Raw genomic sequence first — 13,842 nt, forward strand, 5'->3', positions numbered from 1 at the left:
ACTCAACTCAGCAGAACTGTCTGGAGCATGTACGTTCGATAAAGAAAACGCAATCTGGAAAGGAAAGAGAATCAACCTACCATCCTTGGTCACTCTTAAATTTGTAAGCAGCAGCAAGAATATGGCACAGAGCTCCACCTGCTTTGAAATCTAGAAAGCATTTCATCTGGAAAACAGAAGCAATAGTATAGTTCTGGCACTGAATGAAAGAACACAGCTAAAGTCACTTATATAACTCTAAAAATGTCCTTAAAAATGCAATTATGTTTCAGGGAGGTGACACAGAGATACATATTTTCTGATATTTTGTAGTTTGCAGGAAATATATACGAGTAGAATAGGAAAGTTGACTTATAAATGTTGGAGCAAGGGAAGGCTGTCAAATGGCCTGGGGCTGGGAGCAATAAAGGCATGGGATTCTCCCTAAATTTAAAGTGGTCCTCGTGATTTGACTACTTCCTTTGCACAGCTTCAGACCTACTGCATGCTCACCTTTCTGTACAAATGGACTTAGTATGGGTGAGAACACAAATAGCTTTAAGGGCTAGGATGTTTTGAGACCAAGGATAGTCCAGTCTCGATGTGCTGATACTTCAAACAGACTTTGAATGAAGGGCAGAAAATTTGGATCTGGAGATTTTTCATTCAGTTAGGAGAAGGACAGATAATAGTAAGATTAAACGAGAACTTACCAGTTTGAAGTTTGATCTGTATTTTATGAGGAGTTACGATGAGGGATTACGTGAAGAACCCGCTCAGTGCGCAGGCGCGGCATACTTCCAAGCAGCGGTGTGGAATCACAGATAGACACAGTTATTTGAAGTAAACATAGTAAAGATAAGGAGACATCAATTTATTAGTTTGATCCATATAATGAGGGTGGGAGCGGAGGGCACGTAATCCCTCATCGTAACTCCTCATAAAATACAGATCAAACTTCAAACTGGTAAGTTCTCGTTTAATCTTACTATTTTACTTCGGAGTCACGTGAGTGACTACGTGAAGACTTCAAAGCTCTGTGATTTCAAACCGTGTAACAGTTTCATTTCACTCACTGCCGAAGTTCTTGAGGGAGGAAGTGTTATCGTAATCAACCAATGAGTCTATTTGTAGAAAAACACAATGGTATTTTTTAAACAATAACAACAAAGAATTAAATTGCTCCCCTGGGCTTAAATTAAATATTTGCAGTTCGTAAATCTTTACTGCAAATAAACCAGGTTTTGCCAACGGCTTATTATAAAATTTCTGAACGGTCTTTTCCCCCCCCCACCATCCTGCTGTGGCCAGGATGTGGTCTATAGGCATGTCCATTCTTTAGCCGTCGACATGGATGCTGCCCTGGTGGAATAAAATTTGTACATGTTAGTGTTTATCCCAGCAGTTTCTAGCACCTGCTTGAGCCATCTCGCAATGGTTTGGCTCGTCACCCGACCATAAGGTTTTTATGACTGACCCACAAGGCTTTTCATCTCCCTCGAATATTTTGGTTGTGTCTATGTAGGACAGTAGGTGGGTCATGGCACATAACCGTGGTTCTGGTGGGTAAGCCCGGAATTCCACGACTGGATTAGGTGTTCCTGGTCTGCTATGTTTGATCAGTCGCTGGATAACGACAGATCTGGTCTGGAGCTGTGATCATGTTGTCCAGTCGCAATAGGTGTAGTGACTGGACCCTCTGAGCGGATACAAGTGCCATCAACATGAGCGTCTTTAGTGTAGCTTGCTCGAGGCCGAGGGATCTGGCTGGTGGCCATTCCCTGAGATATGTCAGGACCACACTGATATCCCAAGTATGGGTATACCTGGGCTTAGGGCTTGATATTGTAAATGCCCTTCATCAGTTTTACCACCAGTGGATGGGATCCCATCGCCTGTTGTCCTGGCGCTGGTTTGAGATAAGCAGAAAGAGCACTCCGCGCTGTGTTGATGGCACTGTAGCTGATCCCTACATCGTGGTGTAGATAGGCCAGGAACTCCAGTATGTTGGTGGCTGTAGCGTATGATGTCCCTGTTTCCTGGCAGTACTTCTCCCTTTTTTGATGCTGGTTAAGTACTGCCTCTTGGTGGATGTTCGAAGGGATGCCGACATGGTGGTGATGGTTTGTTTGGACAATCCCAGTTCCAGGTAAGGTCTGTTCAAACTTGCAACCCAGGCGTTTAATTTTCTCATGGCATGGGTGTTTAGCTTACCTGGTAGGTAAGTAGCTGATAGCCAAATATGTCTTTCGACACACCATTGCCAAATCATGTTGACCAATTTGTCGCATGATAATGATTTTATGCCACCCATATGGTTAATATAAGCCATCACCGTAGTATTTATCAATTTGTAACCGAACATGCAAGTGCTGCATATTAGATACATATGCTTTTAAACCATAAAAGGCGCCCAACATCTCTAGATAGTTAATGCCCAGTGTAAGTAGTAATGATGACTCTAGGTTAGTCCATCTACCACCTGTGCTGGATATGGAGTTAGTCGCTCCCCAGCCTTGAGCACTGGCATCTGTTTGAATAACTAAAGTAGGGTTAGTGATGAAGATAGGGCTGAAACTATGCCAAACGTTTTCTGCCCACCACTGTAGCTCTGATATTGCTTCAGTGGGTAATTTCATGACACGATCATAGTGACCTGTATGTCGTTTTATTGCCTGTACCTTTGCTCTCTGTAAATTTTTGATAGTGCAAAGGTCCGAATTGTGTAGCCGGAAATGCTGCTACCATTTTACCAATCATTGTTGCTACTTGTCGAATAGTTGGTCTTTTGTTGACCATTAAATTTTTGCATGATTGTGCTAATCCAATCATTTTCTCCCTTGGCAGGGTAACAGTCATGTGGACTGAGTTAATTGTGAAACCCAGGTAGTCCATGATAGTGGATGGATTTAACTTAGATTTGTCTGGATGTAGGACGAACCCCAGAGTTTCAAGGAGCTGTTTTGTAGCTGAGACTGCTGCCACAGCCAGTTCCATTGTTTTCCCCACTATGAGGATATCATCCAAATATGCCATGACAATATGTTTTTGTTTCCTTAGTATTGCCATGGCTGGCTTCAATATTTTTGTGAATAATCTTGGGGCTGAAGTGAGCTCATTAGGCAATGCTTTGTACTGCCACAGCTGCCCCATCCAGATAAATTTTAGGTATCTGCTATGATCCTTGTGTATGGGTATTAGATAGTAAGCATCTTTGAGATCAATGCTTGCCATGTAGTATCCTTTGGAAATCAGTTGTCTAGCAGTAACAAATGTTTCCATTTTGAAATGTATATACTTAACAAACTTGTTTAGTGATGTTAAGTCAATGATGATGCGACACCCACCATCTTTTTTGGTTTTGGTGAATATATTGGATACAAATTCCAAGGGTTCATGTTTGGTCTTTTCTATGACCCCCTTTGTGATAAGTCTCACCAGTTCAGCTTGTCCCTCCCGTTGCTCTTTGACGGAGGGAGAAAATACCCTTTGGGGCCAATGTTGAACTGGCGGCGTTTTTTCTGATATAAACTGAATTTTATATCCCCTAATGCTGTTGAGTATATACTTGTCACTCGTGACCATACCCCATGCTTCTTTAAACAAGTGTAATCTTCCCCCTGTTAATAAAGCACCCTTATTCTCTATATGCTGGTAGGAACCAGACCCACCTACCTCCATGGTTATTGGCGATTCTGTTTCTTCATTTTCCTGAAGGTTCTGTTCTGACGTGCTGGCGATGTTGGGGGGAGGCGCATTTTCCAGGGGGTCCGCTGCGGGCCCTGATCTAAAAAAGATCTTTGGGGATAATGTGCGGACCCCAAGCGTTCACCAGTCCCATATTGCGGACGTCGACTGGTGGATGCCGTGGGGTGCTGCCGCTTGGGTATCGGAGGTCTTGGTTTGCTCGTCCCGGGGCCTGCCCTCATTAGGCCGAAGGTTTTTGATGCTTCCTCCATCTCCTTCAGTTTTTTATTGAGATCTTTCCCAAATAGCAGCGCGTCCGTCTCCGCAGCTGGGGCTTTACACAAGCCAGCAAATTTGGGATTGAGGGCAGGTCTTATGTTTTCCCTCCGGAGATTGTTGATCTCAAATTGTGTGGTACACATTAATGCCAGCACATCCTGCTGGCAGGTATCCATCTCCGTGGTCTCCACGGAACGAGCAAAGGCTGTGATGGCCGACGTCAGGACCCTTAGGATCCGCTGTAGCTTGAGTGCTTGGGTCCGGATGTGTGACCCCACATGCCCCCAGATTTTTGACACTTTTTACTTTGAGGGCCTCACAGTTTTCTAGTGCTGTGTGTTGTTCCAGCACCTCAGCGAGCACCTTTTCCAGTAATGGTTTATTGGATAGATGGTTGATGCTGGCCGCCATTGTTGGTTCCAGCGGTGCTCCAGCCCGTGGGGTTGCTACAAAGCGGTCCACCACACCCAACAGCTCTTCCTGTTCCTGCACCCCTGGCATACTCCCAAATTCGTCCGCCTGCCCCTGTTCCAGACCAGCCCAGCCCTGGTCACCAATGCTAGCTTCCAGTAATGAGGGAGCAGAGGGCAGTGCATGAAACACTGTGGAGGGGGTGCCTGACCTCCCTCCGCGAGAGCGCTCTTTCTGCGCATCTCGCTGGAGCTGCTCCAATAGCTGTTGGATGCAGCTCAGTCGGCTGTCTCTCCTCCATTTAGGTGGAGACATGTCCCCGTCCGACGAATCGGACGCCACCGGCCGGATGCCTGTTCGGATGGCTAGACATCCAGCCCGCAGTTCAGGCACTAGCGGGACTGGGCTCGGCGCGGTGATGGGGATAGCGGAGCGCCCGGTAATTGTTCCTATCGCCTTCTTCTAGAGCTTTTGTGCCTTGTAGAAGCGAGAGCGCCCCTCAAGCAGCGCGTCTCGCAGGCACCTGCTCCGTGAGCCGCTCCAGCGGCTCTCTCCCCCCGTGCGGGTGGAGAGACGTCCCGTCCGAAATCGGGAACACCTGCCGGATGCCTCTTTGGGTGGCTATGCATCCAGCCCGCTGCTCAGGTACTAGCGGGCTGGGCTCGGCACGGTGTCGGGGAACAGCGGTGTCGGGGAACAGGCTCCTACCGCCTGTTGCTGCCCCCCTCCCCGACGGAAAACGTTCCTCATCGAACGGGGGGCAGTTTTGTTCCAGAGCCTTTTTCTCTGCCTGTAAAACACAAGCAGAAAAAGGCTCCCCTGTAAAAGAAACCCGACCTCAGGGTGCTCACCTGACGGTCCGTTTCATTCTGTAGCGGGAGCGCCTAACTCCCGCTGCTGCCGCTGTTGCACTGCTGGCGTAATGCCACGCCTGCGCACTGAGCGGGTTCTTCACGTAGTCACTCACGTGACTCCGAAGTAAAATTAAGGAATAAAGTGAATGGCAGAGAATTCCACAGATACACAACTCTCTGGGTGAAAAAGATTTTCCTGATCTCACTCCTAGTACAATTAGAATCCCTACTCCAGACATAAAACTACCAGTGAACAAAGCTCCATAGATCAAGTTCAATTGAAATGCTCTCCAACACTGGACAGACATGTTGTAGAATCAAGGTGCTAAATTTCATCATAAAGTTCTGCACAGTCTAGGGACCCTGTTCATTGCAAATGCTTTCAGTGGAAATGCACCTCGCCTATTTTGTAAGTATCTGAGCAGTTGAAGTTAGACAACAGTTTGTATGTGTTCTATTAAATTGAAGATTAAGGCATTGTTTACCAAAATGTTTAATATGATTAATGGATTTGATTTCTTCTGATATGGGGAATATGGAATTATGGAGCATAACCGTAATATTACAGCCAGGCCGTTCAGGAATAATGTGAGGGGATATTCCATCACGTAAAGGGGTAGCTGAAATTTTGAACCCTCTTCCAAAAAAACTGTCGTGCTTGGGAGGGGCATCAATTGAAAACATCATCATTGAGACTAAAAGATTTTTTGTTAAGAGGAGGCGAGGAGAGGGGGTTACAGGAGTGAAACTGGCAGATGGAGATCAGCCATGATCTAATTGTATGGTGGAAATGCGAGATATCGGTTTATTGGTGCTCCCATGTTAAACCAGTATTAATGAATGCATGGTACACAAAAATGCTGGAGAAACTCAGCGGGTGCAGCAGCATCTATGGAGCGAAGGAAATAGGTAACGTTTCGGGCCGAAACCCTTCTTCAAACTGATAGGGGGTGGCGGGGAGAAGGAAGGAAAAAGGAGGAGGAGGAGCCCGAGGGCTGGGGGATGGGAGGAGACAGCCCGAGGGCTGAGGAAGGGGAGGAGACAGCAAGGGCTAACAAAATTGGGAGAATTCAATGTTCATGCCCGCAGGATGCAGACTTCCCAAACGGAATATAAGGTGCTGCTCCTCCAATTTCCGGTGTTGCTCGCTCTGGCCATGGAGGAGACCCAGGACAGAGAGGTCGGAGACGGAGTGGGAGGGGGAGTTGAAGTGCTGAGCCACAGGGAGGTCAGGTAGGTTCTTGCGGACCGAGCGGAGGTGTTCGGCGAAACGATCGCCCTACCTCCGCTTAGTCTCACCGATGTAGATCAGCTGACATCTAGAGCAGCGGATGCAGTAGATGAGGTTGGAGGAGATACAGCATTAATGAATGCATACCTTTTGAATAGTTTTTACCGGTTGTACTTACTGGCAATTTGGTGAGTGGTGCATTGCTTACATGTTTCCCAAACACCTCTTCCTGGAACTGCAGCAGCTGAACAACCAGGCTAGAGAGAGACTTGTTAGTTGGTGGCTCTGCTTGGATGTACTGTAAAACAAACCCATCAGAGAGTAATGCAGAAACAGTTCATATGGCTCAACAATAAAATGTTGGCATCACAATCATTTATATTTAAAGTGTTTAAGAAGGAACTGCAGATGCTGGAAAATCGAAGGTACACAAAAAAGCTGGAGAAACTCAACGGGTGCAGCAGCATCTATGGAGCGAAGGAAATAGGCAACGTTTCGGGCCGAAATGTTGCCTATTTCTTTCGCTCCCGCTGAGTTTCTCCAGCATTTTTGTGTACCTACCATTTATATTTAAAGCTTGATTTGCTAAATGCACAAGTCGAGTCCAGAGCCTCCCTAACCTAAAGAACACAGAAATAAATCATAGAAACATAGAAAATAGGTGCAGGAGTAGAGGCCATTCGGCCCTTCGAGCCTGCACCATTCGCCATTCAATATGATCACGGCTGATCATCCAACTCAGTATCCTGTACCTGCCTTCTCTCCATACCCCCTGAACCCTTTAGCCACAAGGGCCACATCTAACTCCCTCTTAAATATAGCCAATGAACTGTGGCCTCAACTACCTTCTGTGGCAGAGAATTCCACAGATTCACCACTCTCTGTGTGGGAAAAAAAATGTTTTTCTCATCTCGGTCCTAAAAGATTTCCCCCTTATCCTTAAACTGTGATCCCTTGTTCTGGACTTCCCCAACATCGGGAACAATCTTCCTGCATCTAGCCTGTCCAACCCCTTAAGAATTTTGTACGTTTCTATAAGATCCCCCCTCAATCTTCTAAATTCTAGCAAGTACAAGCCGAGTCTATCCAGTCTTAAGTGGATAGGTGATACTACTGTAAAAAGTAAAGTTCCACTGGGAAGGTAAATGGATTTGCGGTGTCTGATTTTATATATCTCTTTTTTAAAAACATTACAAAATAAATCAGCACATTGCCCTGAAAGAAACATTCTACAGGCTTCACTTCTAAAACATGCCTATCGGAAATGCGTGTACTGTACAGGAAGCTTTGAGGAACTTTGTTTTAGGTGACCAGATCTGACATTCCAAAAACAGTGAAGTAGGAAGTAGGAAGATCAAAGTGTGAGTTAGGGTTAATTTTTATTTGAAATATATTATTAAAGTGAATAATACAGGAACAGAAAAAAATCTCAATGGAACACAAAAATCTTGAATGTCTGCTTGTTGCCTCACACCAACTCCGTCAACCTTGGTATGTGGAGTATGAATGTCCTCTCGGTGGCCAGACGGGATTCTCCTGGGTGCGCCTATGTCCTCTCACATGTTAATGCACTGCAAATTATCGTTTGTGTAGATCAATAGCAAAAAGAGTCAAAGGAGGATTGAGGGGAGAAAGAAAATAAGTTACAGGGGTACAGAGAAAATGATGGGAAGGGAAATGTGGCTGATGCGCTTGCACCTGAGAGCAGAATGGCTTCCCGTATCCGAGCAGATGTCACCATTTAACTAATGGAATTAAAAGACAGAAGTAAACAAAAGAAGGAACAAGCAGGAGGATGAATTAAGTGTGGGTGAATCCCGACCACTATTCTCCACCTGCCTATTTATTGCAATGCAGTCCTGGCAGTTTGCCTCCTAAATTTGAGATCCAAGTCTCGACAGCTCACCCATGACCCTATGTGTCTGTTCCCAGATGAGCAAATGCCAAAGATCTTCATTGGTGACCAAAAGGAGAACAGTTTCTCTCAGGGGGTTCGGAAGAATTTTAGTTTAGTTTAGAGATACAGCACGGAAACAGGCCCTTCGGCCCACCCGAGTCCATGCCAACCAGCGATCGCCGCACACTAATACTATCCTACACACCGCGAAGAACAGTGAGGGGACCGCCGTGAAGAACAATGGAGGACACGGCGTGGGAGGACTGCCGTGAGGGGGGGGGGGGGAAACGGGAGGGCACTCTAGTTTAGAATCCTCTGCCCACGGGATAAGTCTGTGTTTCTTTGTTTGTTCCAGTGAAGGCTCTGTGCACACGGCAGCCAGACAGCAGTCGCTTGTCTTTTTCTGTTTATTTACACTTTGAGTTTAATTTTAATTTCAAATGTTTGTGTACTTTGCTGTGTGCTGTGAGTGTTGGCAGACCAATTCCCCTCCGGGGATGAATAAAGTTCCATCGTATCGTATTGTACCCTAGAGACAATTTACAATTTTACCGTAGCCAATTAACCTGTAAATCTGTGCGTCTTGGAGAGTGGGAGGAAACCGGAGATCCCAGAGAAAACATACAAACTCCGTACAGACAGCACCCGTAGTCAGGATCGAACCCGGGTCTCTGGCGGGGTAAGGCAGCAGCTCTACCGCTGTGCCGCACAAGAATATTTCAAGGACTGCCTCCAAGTTACCAATGAGTCACAAACTTGGGAAGGTCTCGCTCATGATTGTTATGGCTGGCAAAGCTTCACCCATAATTCTGCTACAGCCAATTACAGTTCCCAGCATTTTCCCTGCAGCCCTTCTTGAATAGACACACAACATTTGCCACCCTCCAGTCTTCCGCCACCTCTCCTGTATTTAAAGACAACTCGTAAATTTCAACCAGGGCTCCCGCAATTTCCTCTCTGATTTCCCACAATCGGATCTGTGACGGGATCGGTCAGTCAGCATGGATTTATGAAGGAAAAATCATGCTCGACTAATCTTTTGGGATTTTTTGAGGATGTAACAAGTAGAATGGATAAGGGAGAGCCAGTGGATGTGGTGTATCTGGACTTTCAAAAAGCCTTTGACAAGGTCCCACACAAGAGATTAGTGTGCAAGATTAGAGCACATGATATTGGGGGTAGGGTATTGACATGGATAGAGAACTGGTTGGCAGACAGGAACCAAAGAGTCGGAATTAACGGGTCCTTTTCAGAATGGCAGGCAGTGACTAGTGGGGTGCCGCAAGGCTCAGTGCTAGGACCCCAGTTGTTTACAATATATATTAACTCTAGATGGAATTAGATGTAACATCTCGAAGTTTGCGGATGACACAAAACTGGGTGGAAGTATGAGCTGCGAAGGGGATGCTATGAGGCTGCAGGGTGACTTGGATAGGTTGGGTGAGTGGGCAGAAGCATGGCAGATGCAGTACAATGTGGATAAATGTGAGGTTATCCACTTTGGTGGCAAGAACAGGAAGACAGATTATATCTGAATGGTGTCAGGTTAGGAGAAGGGGAGGTGCAACGAGACCTGGGTGTGCTTGTACATCAGTCACTGAAAGTAAGCATGCAGATACAGCAGGCAGTGAAAAAAGCCAATTGGCCTTCATTGTGAGAGGATTTGAGTTTTGGAGCAAGGAGGTCCTACTGCCGTTGTACAGGGCCCTGGTGAGACCACACCTGGAGTCTTGTGTGCAATTTTGGTCTCCTAATTTGATGAAGGACATTATTGCTATTGAGGGAGTGCAGCATAAGTTTACCAAGTTAATTCCCAGGATGGCGGGACTGACGTATGATGGAAGAATGGGTTGACTGGGCTTGTATTCACTGGAATTTAGAAGGATGAGAGGATATCTTGTAGAAACATAAAATTCTTAGAGGGTTGGACAGGGTAGATGCAGGAAATATGTTCCTGATGTTGGGGGAGTTCAGAACCAGGGGTCACAGTTTAAGAATAAGGGGGAGGCCATTTAGGACTGAGATGAGGAAAAACATTTTATGCCCAGAGAGTTATGAATCTGTGGAATTCTCTGCCACAGAAGACAGTGGAGGCCAATTCACTGGATGTTTTCAAAAGAGTTAGATTTAGTTCTGAGGGCTAAGGGAATCAAGGGATATGAAGAAAAAGCCAGAACAGGGGACTGATTTTGGATGATCAGCCATGATCATATTGAATGGCGGTGCTGGCTCGAAGGGTCAAATGGCCTTCTCCTGCACCTATTTTCTATGTTTCTATGGATATATCTGATCAGGCCCTGGAGATTTGTTCACCTTCATACATGATAGTCCCTTCAGCACCTCTTCAACCTTAACACTGACTGCTCTCAAGACACTTCAATTGATTGCCCCAAGTTCCTCCGTCCTCCTGTCTTTCTTCTCGATAAATACAGAGGAGAAATGTGTGTGTGTGGTGTGTGGGGATGGGTGTGTGTGTGTGTGTGGGGTGTGGGTGTGTGTGTGTGGGGTGTGTGTGAGTTGTCTGTGTGTGTGTGTGTGTGTGGTGTGTGGGGTGTGTGTGTGGGGGTGTGTGTGTGTAGTGTGTGTGTGGGTGAGTGTGGGGTGTGTGTGTGTGTGCGTGTGCGTGTGCGTGTGCGTGTGCGTGGTGGTGGTGGTGGTGTGTGTGTGTGTGTGTGGTGTGTGTGTGTGTGTGTGTGTGTGTGTGTGTGTGGTGTGTGTGTGTGTGTGTGTGTTGTGTGTGTTGTTGTGTGTTGTGTGTGTGTGTGTGTGTGTGGTGTGTGTGGTGTGTGTGTGTGTGTGTGTGTGTGTGTGGTGTGTGTATGTGTGTGTGTGTGGTGTGTGTATATGTGTGTGTGTGTATGTGTGTGTGTGTGTGTGTGTGTGTGTGTGGTGTGTGTGTGTGTGTGTGGGTGTGGGTTGTGTGTGTGTGTGTGTGTGTGTGTGTGTGTGTGTGTGTGTGTGTGTGTGTGGTGTGTGTGTGTGTGTGTGTGGTGTGTGTGTGTGTGTGTGGGTGTGTGTGTGTGCTGTGTGTGTGTGTGTGTGTGTGTGTGTGTGTGTGTGTGTGTGTGTGTGTGTGTGTGTGTGTGTGTGTGTGTGTGTGTGTGTGTGCTGTGTGTGTGTGTGTGGGTGTGGTGTGTGGGTTTGGTGTGTGTTGGTGGTGGGTGTGTGTGTGTGGTGTGTGTGTGGGGTGTGTGTGTGGTGTGGGTGTGTGTGTGGTGTGTGGGTTGTGTGTGGTGTGTGTGTGTGGAGGTGTGAGTGTGTGTGTGTGTGTGTGTGTGTGTGTGTGTGTGTGTGTGTGTGTGTGTGTGTGTGTGTGTGTGTGTGTGGTGTGTGTGGGTGGTTGTGTCTGTGTGCGTGTGCGTGTGCGTGTGCGTGTGCGTGTGCGTGTGCGTGTGCGTGTGCGTGTGTGTGTGTGTGGTGTGGGGTGTATGTGGTGTGTGTGTGTAGTGTGTGTGTAGTGTGTGTGTAATGCGTGTGTGTGTGTGTGCGTGTGCGTGTGCGTGTGCGTGTGGGTGCGTGTGCGTGTGCGGTGCGTGTGCGTGTGCGTGGCGTGTGTGTGTGTGTGTGTGTGTGTGTGTGTGTGTGCGTGTGTGTGTGTGTGTGTGTGTGTGTGTGTGGTGTGTGTGGTGTGTGTGTATGTGTGTGTGTGTGTGTGCGTGTGCGTGTGCGTGTGCGTGTGTGTGTGTGTGTGTGTGTGTGTGTGTGTGTGTGTCCAGGCTAACACACAGAGCGGGCTCCCTCCTCCCTCCTCCCTCCGGGGGCCAGGTGACCTGACCGCGCCTCCGCCCTGACGGTGCCCACCGTCCCCGGGAGGCGCCACTGGCCGCACGATGCCTCACACCGGTTGAAGCTGGGATTGGCGACGCCCCGCCACCTCCTCTCATTTTAATAACCATAAATAATAAGTCGAGCTTTCTTATTTGTGTTCACAAGCCCAGCCCAGGCCCAGTTTTAATTACACCACCCGCCGCACAGCAGCTGAACTCCACTCCCCTCCCCCACCCATCCACCCACCGCCCACCTTTACCTTCTTGTAATTCTTCCCCAGCCACACCCGCACGTTGTCGAACTGCGACACCGTGTCCGACGACTCGAAGTATTTCACATTTGGGCCTCCATCTTTCTTCCGCACCGCCATCTTCCAGCAGCGTCCACAGCCCGGCCCCGGCAGCCGGCAGCGCCGCCCCGCGTCACGGCGGGGTATCGGCACCTTGCAGCGCCGCCCCGCGGCCGGACGGAGCAAGAGCAAGTGGCGCCGCTACGGTCTGGTCGCCATAATGCCCCCTGTCCCACTTAGGAGACTGGAAGGGAAACCTCTCGAGACTTTAATAATAATAATAATAATGGATGGGATTTATATAGCGCCTTTCTAATACTCAAGGCTCAACACTCAAGTTCCTTCTTCAATGCTTATTTTCAAGGGGTTATCTTAAGGGGTTGGACAGGCTAGATCCAGGAAGATTGCTCCGGATGTTGGGGAAGTCCAGGACAAGGGGTCACAGCTTAAGGATAAGGGGGAAATCCTTTAAAACCGAGATGAGAAGAACTTTTTTCACACAGAGAGTGGTGAATCTCTGGAACTCCCTGCCACAGAGGGTAGTCGAGGCCAGTTCATTGGCTATATTTAAGAGGGAGTTAGATGTGGCCCTTGTGGCTAAGGGGATCAGAGGGTATGGAGAGAAGGCAGGTACGGGATACTGAGTTGGATGATCAGCCATGATCATATTGAATGGCGGTGCAGGCTCGAAGGGCCGAATGGCCTACTCCTGCACCTAATTTCTATGTTTCTATGTTTCTATGTTAATGGTTAATCCAGCCCTGGCACGATGCCTCACTTTTGTTAAGGTGTCCTCCACCCACCGTGATGCCAAATATTGATTCGGCCATTTCATTCCTTCGCATTATTCATTCACTCCTCAGTCACACTTGGTGGTGGTAAGCTACTTCTGTAGCCACAGCTGCCCTGGGGCAGACTGACGGAAGCGTGGCTGCCAATCTGCGCCTACGGCCCCTCCGACCACCACCAATCACTCACACACATTCACACTTTGGGCCCCACACCCAAGGTTTCCGTGCGGTTCCCGGAGGTTTTTGTCAGTCTCCCTAATGGTCGAAAGTGCTTTCCGCTTCTTCTATGTTCCGACGATTATTTCAAAGACTACAAAACCGGACGCGACTAAAAATAGGTTGCCGTTTTAAAAACCGGTCATTTTTTAGTCGAAGCCGGTTGCGATGCTGGTTGCCGGGGGTTGCCGGAGGTTGCCGGAGGTACAACTGGGAACCACCGGGAACCGCACGGAAACCTTGGGTGGGGCCCCAAAGTCTCCAGAGGTTTCCGTTCCAGTCTCCTAAGTGGGACAGCCCCATATAATGCCCCTGTCCCACTTAGGAAACCTGAACGGAAACCTCTGGAGACTTTGCGCCCTGCTCAAGGTTTCCGTGCGGTTCCCGGAGGTTGCAGGTGGTTGCCGGAGGTTGCAGGTAGTGGAAGCAGGTGGGGAGAC

At 47.9% G+C, this 13,842-nt stretch overlaps 1 protein-coding gene across 9 annotated transcripts in view; it reads right to left on the reverse strand.

Annotated features, from left to right (window-relative positions):
- The window catches only part of smarcc2 (SWI/SNF related, matrix associated, actin dependent regulator of chromatin subfamily c member 2), a 65,359-nt gene extending 52,850 nt beyond the window's left edge, over positions 1–12,509 (reverse strand). For all 9 annotated transcript variants that reach the window (XM_033015686.1, XM_033015684.1, XM_033015685.1 and 6 more), the window contains exons 1-3: positions 12,366–12,509; positions 6,620–6,739; positions 81–166 (exon numbers count right to left, since the gene is read on the reverse strand). In XM_033015686.1, coding sequence (XP_032871577.1) covers positions 81–166; positions 6,620–6,739; positions 12,366–12,476 — 317 coding nt within the window. In that variant the 5' untranslated portion in view covers positions 12,477–12,509. The remainder of the gene's footprint in view (positions 1–80; positions 167–6,619; positions 6,740–12,365) is intronic.
- Positions 12,510–13,842: the final 1,333 nt, after the last annotated feature.

The sequence above is a fragment of the Amblyraja radiata genome, chromosome 46 (genome assembly GCF_010909765.2).
Source record: "Amblyraja radiata isolate CabotCenter1 chromosome 46, sAmbRad1.1.pri, whole genome shotgun sequence".
Lineage (NCBI taxonomy): Eukaryota > Metazoa > Chordata > Chondrichthyes > Rajiformes > Rajidae > Amblyraja > Amblyraja radiata.